Below are 21,248 nucleotides of genomic sequence, written 5' to 3'. Positions count from 1 at the left end.
AGGCTTCATGGTCATTGTAGTCTTTCTCGGGGTAAACACAACATATTCGACTGCTACTTTTGTCCGTTGGCAACCCTACCTCCCACCACCGCCGCCCCCCCCCCCCCCCGCCCCGGTCGGCCGGTCTGCAGTGCAAAAAAGGTTGGGGACCCCTGATTTATAGTCAATTAAAATTTTTGAACACACCAGCATGCACCGAATGAATTCCTCCATTGATAACTATTGGGAACTAATACACACTTCTATAGCACTGCAGAAGTTCTGGCAATGTTCTAATTTATTCTGTATTTCATTTAAATATAACATTTTTTACTCAATTTAATGGTAATTTATCCTTTTTATACCTTTTTAAATGTCTCCATGAAACTTCAGCTAATTGGAGCAGCAGCTTAATTGCAGCAAAATATATAGTACTGGTCCTGATGTGTCGCAACTAACTGGAATCCTCTGTACCTTAATTTATTTCACCAACGATGCCATGGTTTTAATTTTATCTTGGAGATCAAACAATGTTTTCTCCTTCTGTGGTACAGCACACTGATTAATTAAGTCAGTGAAGTGTAATGTTGTGATGTGACTACTTCGCCTGATGGTGTGAAGGAAGTTAATGCCAGCTAAGGAAAGACTTTCCTTCTATGAAATCAAGACGCCTGGATTAGATCTTAGCTTAAATGTAACTATTCTACATCCATACAATGTTCTAATGCCTATTCTGACCCTGAAAATCATTTGAGCACTTATCTCCGAAAAACATTTTGTGTTAGCTATTCTAGAGCATCACTATATCAGAGTGCTAAACCACGGGACTTCTTGATTATGACCACAGAGCATAGTAGGAACTGGATTTTTCATGCCATTTCTACAGCTAGACATTTGTAAAATTGTCTTCATATTGAATATAAAATCAAAGTAAAATGCCATAATTTTCCTTAAAGAAATTAGACAATCGATTTTAATTACTCTCACGCTCTTGACAAATTAGTATTTTTTTCATACTCATGCAAGTGATTATTGAAATTTTCCAATGAAGATCCTTCTACAATTCTCAGCGTCCATTCTATAACTTAAAACAAATCTGTGCAAAATAATTTCCTTAATTGCTCTAATAGGTGGTTCCCAGTTTACAAACATCCTATTGTGTGCAGACTATATATATGAGCAAGCATTTGGTAGACAGCTGGGACAGATTTGATGGTTGCTGTGGGAATGCAGACATCTTCTCTCATGTGGGAATCATTTAGCAGTTGTATTTTCCAATTTGCAAACTGGCCTGTTTGCTAACAGCTCACACACATGTAACCCTGCCATAATCTTGGAAGAACCTGCATTTTTTATTTTAAATTATGAGTTCAGTTTACTAACCCATTTACACTAGTGAACAGTCTTTCTTTCATCATTTAGGAAACCTCTGTTAGATCTCCTCCTAATGTTCTCTGTTCCAAGAATTCCACCTTCAATCTCTTTACTTAACTGAAGGTTAATGGCAATGTGGACTACATCACTAGATTCCCCTCTGATCCTCTGGTCCCTTCAAACTGTTCACCTTTTTGGAATTTCTCTTAAAATCTTCATTCTTTACTACACGATTCTGGTTTTCTCCTAGTGGTAGAATCACACTGCACAAGAGCTGGACTCATTGTTCTTGCACAAATTTTCAGCAACAGATATTAATTAATTTAATGTCCCTGCTCCAACACCATAATCCTGTCCACTATTCCCTTTCTAAGTAATAATCAACTCTTATTTAGAAACATTTCATATCCTATTAGGCAATGTATTCCAAATTCTCCTTATCTCTTTTTCAGCAATTACTTTAAAACTGTATCTGCTAGTGACTGATCCTCTAACCAATTGAAATCATCTCTGCAGCAATTCACAACCTCCCCTTAATATGCCATTTATGTCCCATGTAATTGTACATCTCTAAATCCTTCAGATCTGTTTGTAAGGTGTCTGGATTGTGCACAATTCTTTGGTTTAGTATCACCTGAAAGTTGTAAAATAATAGCACATCTTACTTTAGCATCCGTTGTTCCTAAGTATTCCATATCCATTCTGAATATCCTATCAATTTGCCTAACACCATTAAAGACCTATGACCATGCCACCAATCTCATGTGGCTGAATCATGCAAAATGTGCGTTTACTTCTGATTTCACACTCTCATAGTATTTCTGCAATGCTTGTACTCTCCTAGTTTGTCTCAAGATCACCCACTCTCTCTCTGCTGAGTCTATGTAACTGTAGGGAAAATGCTAAAGTTGTAGATGTGCACATGTGCTTTCACAATTCAAGCTATCTTTCAAACAGGGAAATGGAGTTTAAGATTCCTTCATCTGTGATGAAAAGTACTCACTAATATCTGTGAATGGTCACAGGACATTCTGCAAGAGGAAGAAGACCATCAGAACACATAGAACCAAGTTGTGGGTAATACAAGGCATGAATTGTGTTGTTAAGGATGGGAATATTGCACCCCCACCTCCAAGCTATTGTGCATTGTTAGCTAATTGTTTTAAAACAAGCCTAGCATCCCTTTAATCTGGGCTGAATTTACAATCAGTCCCAGAAAAAAAAAATGTGGCTTTATTAATAGATATTGTGGTGTAAAATGCAGAACACAAAGTAGGGTAAAGATTATCAACCTTTCTCTTAAGATTGTCATTCCAAATTGTTCAACTTCCAGCAATTCGCTCATCTAACGATCATACAGTACTAATTGCTTCATGTCTGTAATGAATGGATTCTTTAAGCAGTCAAATACTAAATTGCATGCATGAACAGACCAATTTGTTACAATCCTCATGAATAATAAGCAACATTATGAAAGAGACCCACATCATTCTAAACTTAGGTTTTCCCAGAATCCAAGAAGTAAATGATGGCATCTCTTTGCCTGTGTAAGCCCTTTACCACAACTTGAGCATAATTGTGAAAATGACTTAATACAACATCTGATTTTGAAACTAAAGCCAAGTAACAAAGCTTCTGGTTGCTGACTATCACTAGCCAATGACCTCTACTCCTATCTCTGGTAGATCTGGGTGTTGAGTATTGAAGTCCATTGCACAGTGGATGGAAATTCCTAAACTTATGAAAATTAATTTCCATATTGTGTAGAACTATTGATTTCTGAAAAGAACCGTGGGACTGTGGACTGCAGAATGGTACTCACCTACTTTCACAAATGTAAGACAAAGAACGCTACAGCAGATCGCCTGAGGTTTGGGTGAAATACAGACAACTGGCATATACGGGTGACAATATCCATTGACTTACATATAGAAATGTCTAACTATTAATCTAAGAGCTGAAAGAAAAGTCAGTAAAAAATTGCACTTTCTATCACGTAACATCTTTCTGCTACTTCAGGCTTGTTTAGATCGGAACCCTGAAGCCTTCAGGCCAAAAATAGGAAAAGGGATGCTGGGAGAAATCAAGTTACGGCACAACAAGGGCTGTAACTGTAAACGCTCAGGATGTCTAAAAAATTATTGTGAATGTTATGAGGTGAGCCACATGGTATTGGTGAAGTCTTCTTTTTCTCCTTTATAACATCTTAAAAGAACAGTTCTACAAAAAAATAGTGTTAGCTTGATGTAATGCCCAGATGATAAGTAGAATCAATATTGGCAACAAAATTGCTGGAAACATATGTAAGAGAAAAATAAGTTTTAACATTTTGCCTAATATTTCCTGTTCCAGTAATGACAAGGCGATCAAGGTTTGCTAATCATTATCCTGTAAGAATGATAACAATTCTGGCATCTAGAGTCATAAGAGTTACCCAGCAGGGAAATAGGCCTTATGGCCCAAATTGATGGAAGATTACATATAGGAGCTGTTGTTGGGACATTCCCTGTAACTGTAACACTTGATTCTACACGGTTATTTTTCCCTTATACTACTTCAGTGCATTAATATAATTATTATAGGTGGCATGCAAAACAATGTTTTTTCACTTTACCTCAATCAAATGACAATAATAAACCAATTTATCAATGTACCAGTGAGCTTACAGTCTCATATGAGGAACGTTACCAAATACTTCCTGGAACTGCCTTTCCATGACATGCTACTCTTCAAGAATTTCAGTCTATTTTGCCCAGTACGTTCTGCAGCAATTATGATTTAGCAAGATACCACTGCAATCATCTTAGAATCAGATGTTTGATGTCAACAAGACCATTAGTTGCAAAAACCATTGAAAAGCTTAAAAGTGCTGAGGTTCAAATGATCTTTAACATCATACTAAATCATAATAATTGCTGCACAACAGACCTGGCAAAACAGACTGAAATTCTTGAAGAGCTGATTGCTTTTGTATGTTATACAAAGGGATTTCCAGAAAGCATTTGATAACATTCCTTGTATAAGACTGTAAGCTCGCGGAGATCATAGAACTGAAGTTCAATTATTGACTTGTTGACTGGAATCAGTGAAACAGCAGAGGGAAGGAATAAAGAACATGAAGTGCATGGAGGATGTGCTGCAATCTGTGCTTCTGAACAATTCAAATGATGGTACAATCAGTCACAGATCCAAGTTTGATGTTGACATGCAATTAGGCAGCACTCCATGCAGAAGTTTTGCTAGGACTTAAGATACAAAGAAATATTAAGAGAGTCAGAAAGGACTGCAGCACAGATATAGGCATTTTGGTCCATCAAGTCCACATCAACCATCAACCACCCATTTAAACTAATCCTAAATTAATCCTGCTTTTAATTCACCCACATCTCCACAAATCGGTCACTCACCTACACACTAGGGGCAATGTAGAGTAACCACATAATCTACCAACCTCCACCTCTTTGGAATGTGGGATGAAACTGGAACTCCCAGTTGGTCAGCTAGACAGCAAGCAACCTCTAAACAGAGGGTATATATGGTGAAAACTGAACTTGGGTTTCTGGCATTGTAGGCAGGGGTTCTACTGATTGTACCAATGCTGCCTAGCAGATCAAACATACTGACGCATCTAAAATAAAATGAGTTAAATGTAAACACGTGTGATGGTACATGGTAGAAAGATGGTACTTTCTAAATAAAAGAAAATTAGATGTGGAGATCCAAATATTTTTTGGGATTACATGTGCATGGATCATTAAAATATTATAGATAGGTACAGGAAATAAATAATGGAATATAATCTTCACACCTGAAGCACAAAAGGTAGTATTTGAGTTTCATTTAAAGAAAGTCTGTATGCAACAAACATGTGAGCACTTTTGGGCCCCACATTTAGGAAAGTAGAGGTGGTCTTAGAAAGAAGTGTAGTACTGATGTATCACATTGATATCTGATGACAAAGAGGACAGATTAAACTAATTCTCAGTTTATTACTTGTCGTTTAGGAGGTTGAGAATGATTTGGTTGCAGTTATCAGAAACATTGAATCCCACAGTATTGAAAAAAGTCTGTTCAGCCCACCTCATCCACGCCAAATGTGATGCCTATCTACACTAATTCCATTTGCCTGCATTAGCCCTGTATCGCTCTATGCCATTCATATCTAAGTTCCAAGTGCCCTTTAAACTTTGCCATTATATCACCTTCTCTGTGAAAATTTATTCCTCAGATCTCCTTTAATTTTCTCCCTGCTCACCTTAAACCTGCACTCTCTGGTGTTTACTTCCCTGTTCTGAATAAATATTCTGACCATCTGACTTATCTATGCCCCTCCTAATTTTATAAACCACTCAGCCTCCTATGTTCCATGAGAACAAACCCAGCCTATTTAATCTCTCCTTATAACTGGAGCCTCAATTGCCAAGGAGTATTGGTAAGAAAGAGAGCAAGATATTATTTCCACTTTTGCAGAATCTAGGCTGAGAGACATAGTCTAAAATGTAGAACAAATCTTTCAGGAATAAATTTGGGAAACACTTCTGCAAGTAAACAGTAGTCACTGTGGAACTCTCTACAAGAAATGGTAAATGATGCTGGGTCAATTTTAATATTAAACATGATCAGTAGACTGTATTGATCAAATATATTAAGGAAAACAGGAAGTGGGTGGCTATAATGCGTTAGGCCACGGATCATCCATTAACTCACCACATAGAAGAGAGAACTCAAAAGGTTTTTGTTTTAAAGGCTTTTTATTTGCGTAATAATTTCACTATTCTTGGAAGGCAAATGTTTCCTGCAGGTGGCAGCAGAGGAAGGCCAGTACGAGAGTACTGTACTACCAGAAAGCCCACTAGATCTTAGTAGGCAGTAGTTAGCGCCATCCTGTTGCTATTCTCAAAATATGTGGCTTTACTGTACTGTAATTGTTGTAAAACTGAGAAATACGTGGCAAAGCAAGGAAAAAGTGAGAGAAAAGAGAGTAAGGAAGCCAGCATGAACAGTTGTTCTGAATCAGACAAAATGAGTTAATATTTTGAATGAAATGCAAACTGTCGAGTGGAAAATCTATGTTTGGAGAGATCAGCAAATGTAATAAATGTCAGGGGAAAAAAGAGATGCCTCCAGAAATAATGATAAAAACGATGGTGAAAACGAGCAGCAGTGGTAGATTTTAATTTAAACAGGCTATGCTATCAATATCAATAGCATTGTAGACATTCAATGAATAAGTGATTAGTACCCTACTGTCAGCACAATTACTTCAGATTCACTTGGACTCATAAAACATTACCAGTAGTCCATGTGGTAGAAAAGAATAGAGAATATAGCTAAAATCTTAATCCATTAACATTTGGACCGGAGGGTTAGGTTTGCCACCAGAGAGTGAGACAGTGCTCAGCCAAGTTTAAAAATTGCAGAGAATCAAAGATAAGAGATATAGTCAGAACAGGAAAGGAAGTTACATAAATTCCAGGTCATATTATAGAGTGGATTGAATGTTTTTATCAAAATAGTCAACTTGTCATTTTCTGGCATCTTCAAGTATGGAGAAGATTAGATCTTGATTGCTAATCACAAGATACTAGATCATGCTAACCTGATTCTGAAAACCTTCCAAATTTAAAGAATAAAAACTCAGTAAAAATACTGTGAAGAATCCTTTCTCCACAAAATCATATCAGATACCTTGTAATGTTCAATGTGAATGATAGTATTTTATCAAACTTTTTAATAACAACAGCTCCTCTTTCTTTGACAGGGTATATTAAATCACTGGGTCAAGATGCAGTCAACAATTTACTGATTTTGCAGCGAACCAAGATTAAATTACATTCCACTGTCAAGGAATGTAATTTTATGCATTCACTTTGTGGGGAATTAAATAATAATGGAATTGCATGTGTTATGCTTTCATGAGTGTTCATGGAATGGGGGATAATGGATAACATTGCCCTTTCTTTTGTCAGGCAAAAATAATGTGCTCCTCTATTTGCAAGTGTATTGGATGCAGAAATTATGAAGAGAGTCCTGAGAGGAGAACGCTGATGAGTATTCCTGATCTCAGTGACATAAACATTTGTCAGCCTAGAACAAAACTCTTTCCTGAAATACTCAACTATGGAAAACAAGTGAAAATGACCAGAGAGCGGTAACTGAACAGAATTTATTTTTCAATCTTCAAATTCCACTGTGTCTACTTTAACATGGCATATTGCTACAGTTCCTGAGATTCATTCAGCTGCAGTATGCTTTTTGTTCACACTTAAGCTTCAATTCTGAACATCAGTATGCTATTCAGGTGAAAGGGTAGAGAAAAAAAAAACAACTTCTTGTGAGTAACCAGCATACAAGCTATCAATAATTTCCTCCAAATGTTTCTGGATTCCCATACCCATTCACCATGGCTGAAGAAGATAATCCCCCTACATACAAGCATCATTCATATATGGTCTATTTTGTCTACATGCTGCAAGATGTTACATATTTGGATTCTTTTCCTTTTTATGTTTATATATTTAGTTCTGTACCTCTGTGTTGACCTATTTTTACAAGAAAAAAGTGAAAAGAAAAATGAGTAGATATACACTATAAATCATAGGATGTCTAAGCATTTCTTCAAAACTATGATCAGGTATGAGGTTTTCTTTCTGGTGTTATTATTTTTCTATATCGTCCACAATTCATCATTGATAATGACTCATGAAAATCTAAGACAACAACTAGATATCCAAGTGAAACAATGTGCAGGAACTGATGATGCGGTAAAATGGCAGTTTACAATTCAGCAGCCAATTTATGTACTTAAAACAATGAATGCACTGAACTCCACGTTTGTAATACACTTTGAGATATCCTTGAAGATGCATGAAAGGCTTGCAAGATAGAGATCATAATGTTTTATAACTCCAGAATCTAATTGAACGAAAAACACAGGAGCCCAGCATAACATCTACTTAGTTTTTCTTTAGTAAGACTCACATATTTGATGTGGTGGTGTAATGATGTATGCCATTCACATACTTCTTGAGTTATTAATCATGAATTATGTAAATTAATATATTTACAATATCACTCAAATATTAATGAAATATTAAATACACTCATGGTAAATTTTAAATTGTCCCATTCAGGCCTAAAGATTTCATCGTTGTGGGATAACACCCTTCCTGACAGGCAAGGGCGGGGTGGGGGGGGCAGTGTCACTCTGCTTGGCAGGTGGGTCTTGTGGCAATGAAATAATCTCAGGTTCTGGGGCCTCCTCCGTGGTGATTGCAGGAGTTGACTCTGGAACTGCAGGAAGTGGTTCTGACAGCTGTGGACACCTTTCTTCTGGACACGTTGGCATTCCGAACATTGCATGGCAAGCTGCTCAATCTGCTCATTTATCCCAGGCCTCCAGACAAAGCTTCGAGCCAACACTTTCATTTTGACTATGCCTAGATGACTCGCATGTAGCTCTTCCAATAGTGTGTTTTGTCACCATTTCCTTAGCCCCTTGGAAAGCCACCTCCCTCTGTTTTGTCCATTCCATTTTTTTTCCTGGTCTGTAGTAATGAATTCAAGAGGTGGAGCATTGTAGTCAGGTTTCACAGGAACCTGTTATGTTATTGACAAATCCTATAAAGCACTACAGCTGTGACATATCCTTTAGCCTTGGGACATTCACCGCTGCTTGAATTGTCTCAGTACACTTGCGAAAAGTGTGTCAATGATGTGACCACAGTAAGTGATGCTTAGTTTGAAGAATGCAAACTTGTTGCAATGTACTCTGAGCCCACAGTCTTTTAATTTTTTTAACACTGTTTTGAGGTTTTGGAAATGTACCTTGTCATCCTTGTCGGTGATGATGATGTCACTGAGTGACTGAGCAGCCTTGCAGCTCCTAGTCCATTGCTTTTTATCAGAGTGCAGGTGCAGATGCAGATGCTACTCCTGAAATAAGCCTATTATAGTGATAAAGCCCTTTGTAAGTGTTTATGGTGAGAAACACTTTGGACTCTTCTTTCATCTCCATCTGTAGATAAGCCTCAGCTAAGTCTATTTTGTTGAACTGTTTCCTTGCAGAACGGTTTTCAGAATCAGAATCAGGTTTAATATCACCAGAATTTGTCGTGTAATTTGTTAACTTTGCAGCAGCAGTACAATGCAATACATGTTAAATATAGAAAAAAAGAATTACAGTAAATATATATGTATGTATATTTAATACCACCAGACAGTGATGCAGCCTGTCAGAATGCTCTCCATGTACATCTGTCAAAGTTTTCAAATGTTTTAGATGATAAACCAAATCTCAAACTCCTAATGAAATATAGCCGCTGTTTTGCCTTCTTTATAGCTGCATTGGTATATTGGGACCAGAGATATTAACACCCAGGAATTTAGAATTGCTCACTCTCTCCACTTCTGATCACTCTATGAGGGTTGGTTTGTGTTCCACAGTCTTACCCTTTCTCAAGTCCACAATCAGTTCTTTGGTCTTACTGTCGAGTGCAAGGTTGTTGCTGTGACACTGCTCAACTAGCTGGTATATCTCACTCCTGTACAGCCTCTCATCTCCATCTGAGATTCTGCCAACAATGATTGTATCATTAGCAAATTTATGGATGGTATTTGAGCTATGCCTGGCTACACAATCATGAGTATAGAGAGTTAGAGCAGCAGGCTAAGCACACATCCCTGAGGTGTTCCAGTGTTGTTTTCTTTCCTTTTTCTTTTCAAATCTTTTTATTGTATACATATATATAGGAAAAATAACATGAGTACATTGAAGTAACAACACTTACAATGCCTCAAAAAAACCCCATCATCTTAAAGATTGAAAACAAAATTTTGTGATAACAAAAAAAACCGACTAAGCAGGAAAGTGAGGGAAAAAAAAAGAGAACCCATTAGGTGTACAACCCCGGAGCCATGTGTCATACAAAAATCCTCTAAAAATAAACATCAAATCGCCAGCAAGAAAAGAAAATATACTAAAAGAGTTTACAATTAGATTGTGGAAAAATTATATCAATTAACTCAAATGATAATAACGAGCAAATGAGCCCCATCTTTTCTCAAAATCAAATAAAGGTTCAAAGGTTCGACTTGTAATTTTCTCCAAACTAAGACATAGCATCACTTGAGAGAACCATTGTGACAAAGTGGGAGCTGATGTATCCTTCCACTTCAACAAAATGTCCCTCCTATCTATCAATGTAACAAATGCAATAACATGTTGGTCAGACACAGAAATACCATGAATATTTTGAGGAACTATTCCAAAAAGCACAGTTAATTTATTAGGTTGTAAATTAATTTTAAGTGCTTTAGAAATTGTTGAGAAAACCGACTTCCAGAACTGTTCCAATATAGAACAAGACCAAAACATATGTGCCAGTGTAGCTATCTCAGTTTTACATCTATCACAATGACTATCAACATTAGGAAAAATTTTAGAAAGTCTCTCTTTTGTCAAATGATAACGATTTACAATTTTAAATTGAATCAATGAATGGCTAGCACAAATTGAAGAAGAGTTAACCAACTTCAATATCCGCATCCAATCCTCCGTCATAAAAGTCAGATTAAATTCCTTTTCCCAATCCTGTTTAATCTTAGACAAAGGACGCTTATCCCATTGTAATAATAAATTATAAATCCTTCCAATAGAACCCTTAATCAAAGGATTCACACTCATAATAGTATTTATCAGGTCAGCCTCCAATATGTAAGGGAAATTACTTAAATATTTTTGTAAAAAATGTCTAACTCGAAGGTATAGCAAAAAGTGTGAATATGAAACAGAATATTTATCAGTTAACTGTTCAAAGGACATCAATCTATCTTCTTTAAATAAATCCAAAAAATAATTAATACCTTTATTTTTCCAAAGTAGAAAAATTGGATCACTCAAAGAAGGCTTAAAAAAGTAATTTCGGTAAATTAAACGACAAAGTTTAAATTTTGTAAGATTAAAAGAATTGTGGAACTGGTGCCAAATTTGTAAAGAATACTTAATCACAGGATATAAGTTTAAATTAACAACTTTACCTAATTGCATAGGTAAAGGAGCCCCCAATAACGAAGTTAAATAAAACTGTTTTACAACTTTTAGTTCCAGATCTACCCAAATTGGCCGATCAGTCTTATCAACCCAGTATAACCAAAAAGACATATATCGCAGATTAACAGCCCAACAATACATTCTAAAATTAGGCAAAACAAGACCTCCATCCTTTTTCAATTTTTGTAAATGACATTTACTAATTCTTGGTCTTTTATTATTCCAAATAAAAGATAAAATAATAGAATCAATCTGATCAAAAAACTTCCTAGTCAAAAAAACAGCAATATTCTGAAATAAATATAAAAATTTCAGTAGAATCATCATATTAACTATATGAATACGACCAACAAGTGAAAATGTAAGTAGACTCCATCTACTAAATAAATACTTCATAGAGTCCACTAAGGGAACAAAATTAGCTTTATAAAAATCCTTATTTTTTTAGTAATTATAATACCTAAATATCTAAAAGAGTCTGAAAGTTTGAAAGGAGTATTATCATATATAGAAACAGAATCATTTAAAGGAAATAATTCACTTTTACTAAAATTAATTTTATATCCTGTAAAACCTCCGAATTCATTAAATAATTTTAACAGGGCAGGAATGGATTCGTCAGGGTTAGATATATAAATCAATAAATCATCAGCATAAAGAAGAGACCTTATGCATGGTCTCATTCACAAATATCCCATGGATATTTTTAGCCTCATGAAGAGCAATAGCAAGGGGTTCTAATATTAAATTAAACGACAAAGGACTTAATGGACAGCCTTGCCTTGTTCCCCGTGAAAGCTGAAAAAAAGGAGACCTACAATTGTTAGTAACAACAGTAGCAATAGGGGCTTTATATATCATTTTAATCCAATTATTAAAATTAACACGAAAGCCAAATTTCTCTAAAACATTGAATAAATATTTCCATTCGACTCGGTCAAATGCTTTTTCAGCATCCAAAGATACAACACATTGTGGAATTTTAGAAGAGGATGAATATCTAATATTAAGTAGTCTCGGAACATTTGAAAAGGAATAACGACCCTTTATAAAGCCTGCTTGATCTTTACAAATAATTTTACCCAAAATATTCTTGACAAGATCTTAGCATCAACATTCAGTAATGAAATAGGTCTATATGAAGCACAGTCAGTAGGATCTTTATCTTTTTTAAGAATTAAAGAAATAAAGGCCTCATAAAAAGTAGAGGGTAAGTCACCTTTCACAAAAGAATCCTTAAACATTTCCAACATATACGGAGAGAGCAACTTTCCAAATTTTTTATAAAATTCTACGGGATAGCCATCAAGTCCTGGGGACTTACCAGATTGCATTGAAAAAATAGTTTTATGAATTTTGGCTTCAGTAATTTGAGCATCGAGATCTTTTGATCCTCAGCTGAGATTTTAGGAAAAACAATCTTTCGTAAAAAAGCATTCATTTTAGAGGAATCTAACGGACCTTGGGATTTATATAGCTCAGGTGTTCCAGTGTTGAGAAGTTGCAGAACCTGGGCCTCTGTACCTCCCACTGTAACTGGATCCCCGACTTCCTAACCAGAAGACCACAGTCTGTACGGATTGGTGATAACATATCCTCTTCGCTGACAATCAACACTGGCACACCTCAGGAGTGTGTGCTTAGCCCACTGCTCTACCCTCTGTATACACATGACTGTGTGGCTGGGCATAGCTCAAATACCATCTACAAATTTGTTGATAATATAACAATTGTTGGTAGAATCTCAGCTGGTGATGAGAGGGCGTACAGGAGTGAGAGATGCCAACTAGTGGAATGGTGCTGCAGCAACAACTTGGCACTCAACGTCAGTAAGACGAAAGCTGATTGTGGACTTCGGGAAGGGTAAGTTGAAGGAACACATACCAATCCTCATAGAGGGATCAGAAATGGAGATTGTGAGCAGCTTCAAGTTCCTGGGTGTCAAGATCTCTGAGGATCTAACTAGGTCCCAAAATATTGATGTAGTCATAAAGAAGGCAAGACAGCGGCTCTACTTTATTAGAAGTTTGAAGCGATTTGGCAAGTCAACAAATATGCTCAAAAACTTCTATAGTTGTACCATGGAGAGCATTCTGACAGGCTGCATCACTGTCTGGTATAGAGGGGCTACTGTACAGGACCGAAAGAAGCTGCAGAAGATTGTAAATCTAGTCAGCTCCATCTTGGGCACTAGCCTACAAAGTACCCAGGACATCTTTAGGAAGCGGTGTCTCAGAAAGGCAGCGTCCATTATTAAAGACCTCCAGCACCACTTTTCTCACTGTTACCATCAGGTAGGAGATACAGAAGCCTGAAGGCACACACTCAGCAATTCAGGAACAGCTTCTTCCCCTCTGCCATCTGATTCCTAAATGGATTTTGAAGCTTTGGACACTACCTCACTTTTTGAAATATGCAGTATTTCTGTTTTTGCACATTTTAAATATTCTATTCAATATATGTAATTGATTTACTTGTTTATTATGATATTTTATTTTATTCATTATTTTTTTCTCTCTCTGCTAGATTATGTATTGCATTGAACTGCTGCGGCTAAGTTAACAAATTTCACGTCATATGCCAGTGATAATAAACCTGATTCTGATTCTGTTATTAGCAATCCGCGCAGATTGTGGTCTTCTGGTTAGGAAGTTGAGGATCCAATTGCAGAGGGAGTTACAGAGGCCCAAGCTCTGTAGCTTTTTGAATGGTAGTGTTAAACACCGAGCTATAGCCAATGAACAGCACCTTGACATAGGTGTTTGTACTGTCCACGTGATCAAAGGCCGTGTGAAGAGTAATTGAGATTGCATCTGCCATAGACCATTGTGATGATAGGCAAATTGCAGTGGGTCCAAGTCCTTGCTGAGGCAGGAGTATTGAAAAGATATCCTTTATCCTGAGCAGAGGATGTTGATCTATTTTCAGTACTGCATTGATGGTGTCTTTAAAATCACCAGAGTTCCTGATATACCCAACCTTCTTGGCTACTAGGACACTTGGCCTTGTCTATGGACTACAACTCAACCTTGAAAAGAATTCCTTCAGCCTCCATGTGATTTAGCTCACCTGCTACTTTATCATGGATTGTACAAGGATGGACTTTGTAAAACTTTGGTGTCGCATTTTCATTTAATACTATTTTGACCTTGATATATTTGAGTTTTCCACTGCCATCCTTGAACACTGCTATGGCATCATCCAGTACCTTTCTTAATTCACTTTCAGTTGACTGTATTGCAGTTGGTGTGGCATGCGAATGGTGGATGGATCTTCAATCAAGTTATAGTTGTCTCAGCCAATCATGCCCTACGATGCTGACCCTCCTGTTTTTACCACATAAAGGCTCAATGTGGCTTGTTGGTTGTTGTATTTCACTGTTACAAATGTTATTCCCACACAGGTTATCTTTTCTCCAGTATATCTTCTTAGTTGGATACCTGCAGGCTTCAATTCAGTTTCTTTGAAATGCTGTACAAGCTCATTTTGTGGAATGGCTAAAACAGACGAGTCAGTGTCCAATTCCATTGTAATTAATTTTCCATTCACTTCTGGTGTAAGCCATATTGTTTGGCTACTGCTAATTTTTACAGTGTAAATGTCAAGGCTTGCCTGTTCTGTATCGCTCATTATCAGATTTTTCATCAACTCTTTGAAACTGCAACTTGAATTTTTATCTTTTTTTATGTTTCCTGTGCAATTCATTTGTTTTTTGTCTGCCTAACATGCTCTTTGTTTCTATCCTACTTTGTTGCATTTTTTGCAAGTCTTGCCTTTAAATTTGCATCAGTGTAGTGTGTATGACCCCTGCCACAACGGTAAGACAATTTGTTCTAGCCAGTCAGGTTTCTGTTTAGACTTTGCAATTTTGTTCATGCTCACTTTCGTACCTGACTGCAACTGACTAGTGTCTCTGTCTGCAGGTTCCAATGATAGTATGATTTCAATGGCTCTTTTAAATACAAGTTGTGCTTCAGTTAGTAGCTATATTTGGTGCTTTCTTGTAAGACTCGACAAACTAAACAATCTTTCACTGTATCATAAAGTTTATCACTGAAAACACAATGCTCAGACAATTTCTTCAATTCAGCCACATAAGCTGAAATGAGCTGTCCTTCCTTTTGATTCTGCTTATGAAACCTGTGGCATTCTGCAATCAATGGTTTTGGTTTTAAAGGTTCCTGCATTACATTCATGATATCAGCAAAGCTGATTTGGTTGGAGCAGTAAAACATTTTAGCAAACTGTATGCTTTAACACTTATTGCATTCAGAAACACTGGCACTCGTTTCTCATTGGCTATTTAACTTGCTTCAAAATACTGCTCAATTCATTCAGTATAGAACATCCAGTTATCTGTTATGCAGTTGAACACATCTAACTTTCCAATGTAGCCGGCCATTTCTGCTTTATTTATTTATTGTTGTTATCACTCGGTGCTCACTGTTTATGAACCTGTGAATTTTGCCTGTTGTTTTGCATTTTTTAAACTCGAATGTCTCTCTCTTAATGTCTCGGCTTAATGAGTGGAGGCGTTGATCAGTCTGACGGCTTTGGGGGAGTAACCGTTCTTAAGTGTAGTGGTCCTGGTATGGATGTTGTATAGCGTAACTGTCTGTATGAAAATTAAATACGCTAGTCTGTCTAAATGAAAATCAGATCAAAGACATAATATAGCCATTTACTGCTCATCTCAATAGACACCTTTCAACTCATGCAATTAAGATACTGGGAATCCTTTGAGACATCCAGGCTCATTTTACACAAAGAAGCAGTTTCTATTGGATGCAAAATTGTTGCTGAGACTGTGATCTTTTTTTGTAGGTGGCCTCAACCATTGCTGAAGTAACCACAGAATATCTAACTCAACCTGTTTGATAATTAAAACAAAGAATGTTTGCTATTGCTGTCCCATAGAGATCATTTTTACAGAAAATAACTTTGTAAAAATTTTGTGCATATATTTTTGTAAGCAGATTCATGGTATAAATGGAAAATACTTCTACAATCCTAGAGTTAAGCCTTGATTTGATGCTGCTTTTGTTGTTGTGACTCTATTAATTGCAAAGCTTATGTTGTCCATTGTTTTATTAACCGTTTTGGACTATTTACAGGCACCCTTTCACTTTTATCACTTGGGATGTTATTGATGCAACCTGTGGCTGCCTCTTGGCCCAGGCAGAAGAAGCAGAGAAAGCTCATCATTCAGTCTGTGTTGCAGAACATATGATCCTGGAAGAATTTGGCCGTTGCTTGGCACAAATTCTACATTTAGAATGGAGAGCAGAAGAAATGCAATGCCTGTGAACTTCACATTAATGCATAACAGATGGTACTTTATTATATTTATAGCCAATAGATGAGTTTTATCTTACTCTTCCCATGCCTAGATAACCCTGGTTTGGAACTCTCCCCAGACGGATACTGGAACAAGTTTCTGTTTTGTATTAGGCATGGTCAGTATTGCAATTTGCTACAGGTTTTCTTACAGAAGTATCTTATGGCAGGGTGCACGGAATATCTCTTTGGTTGCTATGAGCATTTTAAAATAATTTGTTATGTATAATATAGTGTGCCATCATAAGTATTTTCCAATTTAGAAATTGACTCCAAATACAAAAGTTAGCATTTAAAATTTTGCTAAACTTAATGCACAGAAAACTTACAAAAAGTAACTTGTCCTACTTTTTAAAACAGCATTTTACAAATACTTTACCTAAATTCTAAAAGGTATGTAAAGTAGAGCTTTACTCCAATGAAATTTCAATTAATTCCTCAGATTATCCTTTAGCTTCCACTACGAGTGAGCAGCATAATTAGAAGGCACCAAAATTTAAAAAAGAACACTGATCCTAGTGATAGAAACATGAGCTGGTACTTCAGAAGCACAATTGTCTGGGGCTCACACATGATGAATACCCACATGAATGACGGTGAATGGTGCCTGTGGATCTATATTCTGGCCTACCAAACCAGAAAAAAAAGTGATCCTGAATTACGGTGATTGCAATTGAAAATCTGAGGCACACATTTTTTTAAAAAAGCAACTGCCATAATAATTGTTTAAAATTTTAGAATGTTTAGAGAGAGCTGGTTAGAACTATTATTAAGGGGCAGGAATCAGGCAATTTCATTAGTAACTTGTCAAGCTACCTACTCTGTACATTTTGGAAGTTTGCCAATTTTAAAGTTTATTTAGAGATACACGCAAACCTGTTTTATCCACTTTCTCTAACTAGTTAATGGAAACACATTTCAACAAAATTATCCCCTTCAGAAATCAGAGTAAATGACCACAATTAAACACAGACTCTTCAGGTGGCTCAGCACGAGTTCCATCCCCAGTAAAGATGGAATCATCCAAATCAGACCTTTGAGAAGCTGGCTCATCTGTATGTAGAGCAACAAGAAATCTGCTGGAGTAATTCAGCGGGTCGAGCAGCATCCGTAGGAGGAAAGGAATTGTCAAGTTTCAGATCAAAAACCTGAATCAGAACCTAGCAAGGGTCTCAATACAAAATATCAACAATTCCATTCCTCCCACAAACACTGCTCGACTTGTTCCTCCAGTAGATTGTTGGTCTAGATTCCAGCATCTGCAGTCTTCTGTAGAGAACTTGGTGATTTCATGAAAGTAGTTGGTAAGTAACCACTATGCCTACGAGCTGGAATAGTGGAAAAAGATATCACAGTTTCTATTCTGTGATCCCTACTGGGAAGTAATTGTGAATGCCAAGATTGTGTAAACGGGGCTGGGCTGCTGACACACAACAGTATGAGCAATAGGCACTTGATTTTCACAAGTGTATACTCTATGCCTGTCGCTTGCAAGTCAGTCTTACATTTTTCAAAGGGAGCATGCCATGATAAACAATTAGAAATATTGTGTAGATTCAATGTGGATAGCATTATTTTAAAAGAAAAATTCTAAATTTAGTATTACCTTGAAGTAAAAGAGGAGCCAGTGTTGGCCACAGTCCAGCAATCGGGCCTGTTGACTGAATCCAAACAGAATGGTCTCCTGCAACACTAATACCTAGCAGACCCAGCTCTTGCCCCTCTATCCCCAGAAGTCTCAGCTCCTGCAGCACCATAACCCCAGCAGGGCTAGTGCCTGCCCCCCCCATCCCAGCAGAGCCCATTCCTGCAGCATCATAACCCAAACAGTGCCAGCTTCTACCTTGCCAACCCCAGCAGACCCAATTCCTGCCTCTTCTTCCATGCAGTCTCAGCTCCTGCAGCACTATAACCCCAGCAGGGCTAGTGCCTACATCCTCCCCCCACCCCCAATCCCAGCAGAGCCCATTCCTGCAGCACCATAACCCCAAAAGAGCCAACTTCTACTTTGCTATCCCCAGCAGAACCAGCTCCTGCAGCACTATAACCTCAGCAGAGGTATGTTCTGTCCCTCCAACCCTCGTAGAGCCAGCTGCTGCAGCTATATAATCCCAGCAGTACCAGCTCTTATCACAACAACCAGGCATGTTGCAGCATTACATCCAAGGCACTGATTCTTGCAGAATCTTGATTCAGTGGCCCCAGATTCCTGTTGTGACACTGTGCCCATACTGGGTCATGATAAAAAGGAGCTGGCTCTGGTGGATCTCAAGTGGAGGAGGCCCTGTTGCAGGAGAACCCCTGCACCAATCCCACTACCAGCACACTGTCACTTCACTGGCTGCAGAGGGAGCTCCTGTTGTTACTACAACAGTACCTGATCCATGTGGTGCTCAAATACACCATAACCAAACAGGGCTAGCTGATGATGAGATCCAGCAAATCCAGTGCCTATTATATTATGACCCAGTGAATGAGTGCAGCCGACATTACCCAATTAAACAGTTAAAGCAGGTTAATATTTCACAGTAACCGGGAACCTTCAATGACATAATAACAAGATCTCATCATTCACTGGAAATTCTTAATATTGGTGTATTTTTTGTTAACGGCTTCCTGTTAACAGAAAGCTGATGAAATAGTTGAAAAGCTAGGTATAAATGAGGAACTAATTTTAAAGCATTTCATGTTTTGGTCATTAACAAATAATACATTGAAATGTAATAAATTTATACATGGAAACTTTTAAAATTATTCATTGAGACATTTTAAGTTAATTTATTGAAATATTTATTTAATTGAAGCAGATTTTAAATTATTTTAGTGGATCACATTTAAATTGATATTGTAAGAACTTTTTAATTTCTAAGATTTCCTGTTGTACACATTTTAATATTTGGGTAGTATTGTTAAAGATCATCTTTCTTATCTTTAATTAATTTTAAATGTAATTCTATGATGAATTTGGCTGTTTAACAGAAATGGAACAAATATATTATAACTTTTTGGCCTTACAATTTCAGAATAAAGTTACAATCAAAAGTTATGTAGCCTTAATTGCAACATGATATGACAAAAACCATAGTTCATTGCTCAATATTGTCTCTGTAGAAAAGGACAGTGATTAAGCAGCATTCTCTCTCCAACCTTTGAATCTGTAATCTGTAAATCTGTTGTGGCCTTTATTATGAAGGTAATAATCATCTGTTAAATCCCTTCCATGGTCTGACAGCTCATCAGCATTGACTGTCAAAATACTCCAACTCACATTCCAATTCCCTCTCCTGCTATTTTATCATTTACTTAATCATTTTGTCAAATGGCCATGCTGTCTGTATTGTCCCTCAATGTCATCTGGCTACTAGATCGATCCCAACTTCAAGACTGAGTAATTAATAATCAAACGACATATAGAATGGCTGAGAATCTAGTATTAGTAATATATTCATTAGACCATACTGTTTATGAAGGGGAATGTCATGATGAACATGTAGTTAAACTAACCAAAAGTTTACAAAATTAGTTATGCTTACAGACTACATGATTGGAAGAAAAAAATAGGATCATGAAACCCATAATATTTGTGTGAGACTGTAACTTACCCTGCAAAATGCAATCAATTACAGTATGTACAAAAAAAACCATCTTCATTGGTCCACCCACTGCCACAGCCTTTCCAATCATTTCTTTGAAAGTCAAACAGAGAGAGAAAAAAACCCTGAGTTTCCAAGTTACTTGCTTGACTCAATACTTCCTGAGGATCAAGACTCTGATAAAGCTGACAGCCTCATTTTAACACCTTACAGTGTTTTCCTGCATATCTCAGTAATATAAAATTTACTTTAGTTTAAAACTAACAGCTTTTTAATTGTTGTGCCTCTTATAACAGAACAATACAGCACGGGAACAGGCCCATCAACCCACAATCTTGTGCTGAACTACGTAAATTAGTAATCAACTGAGCACCTTCCAGGTGAGGTGACATTTCAGCTGCTAGTCTGTTGGGTTCATATACTGTGTTCGGTTCTTCCGGTGTGGCCTCCTGTATATCAGTGAGCCCCAGCGTAGACTGGGAGACCGCATCACTGAGCACCTTCACTCTGTCTGCCAGAAAAGGTGGGATTTCCTAGTGGCCACCCATTTTAATTGCACTTCCCATTCCCGTTCAGCCAAACTGATGGAATGAACATCGATTTCTCAAACTTCTGGTAATGTCCCCCGACCCTCCCCCCCCCTTCACCATTTCCCATCCCCTTTTCCCTCTCTCACCTTATCTCCTTGCCTACCCATTGCCTCTCTCTGGTGTACCCCCCCCCCCCACTTTTCCTCTCTCCCATGGCCTTCTGTGTGTCTTTCACCAATCAACTTCAAAGCTCTTTACTTCATCCTTCCTCCTCCAATTTTAACCTATCGCCTGGCTTTTCTCTCTCCCATCCCCCACCCTTTAAATCTACTCGGCAGCTTTTTCCTCCAGTCCTGCCGAAGGGTTTCGGCCCGAAATGTTGAC

General features: G+C 37.3%; 1 protein-coding gene across 5 annotated transcripts in view; it reads left to right on the top strand.

The window, feature by feature from the left end:
• tesmin (testis expressed metallothionein like protein) overlaps positions 1–19,743 on the top strand; it is a 148,670-nt gene extending 128,927 nt beyond the window's left edge. For 3 of the 5 annotated variants that reach the window (XM_072272417.1, XM_072272416.1, XM_072272420.1), the window contains exons 9-11: positions 3,373–3,510; positions 7,323–7,504; positions 16,519–19,743. In XM_072272417.1, coding sequence (XP_072128518.1) covers positions 3,373–3,510; positions 7,323–7,504; positions 16,519–16,711 — 513 coding nt within the window. In that variant the 3' untranslated portion in view covers positions 16,712–19,743. Of the gene's footprint in view, positions 1–3,372; positions 3,511–7,114; positions 7,273–7,322; positions 7,505–16,518 lie in introns of those variants that run through there. The other 2 variants (XM_072272419.1, XM_072272421.1) reach the window with 2 other exon arrangements.
• The last annotated feature ends 1,505 nt before the right edge of the window (positions 19,744–21,248 follow it).

The sequence above is a fragment of the Mobula birostris genome, chromosome 11 (assembly GCF_030028105.1).
Source record: "Mobula birostris isolate sMobBir1 chromosome 11, sMobBir1.hap1, whole genome shotgun sequence".
Lineage (NCBI taxonomy): Eukaryota > Metazoa > Chordata > Chondrichthyes > Myliobatiformes > Myliobatidae > Mobula > Mobula birostris.
This window is presented reverse-complemented; position numbering and strand designations above follow the sequence as displayed.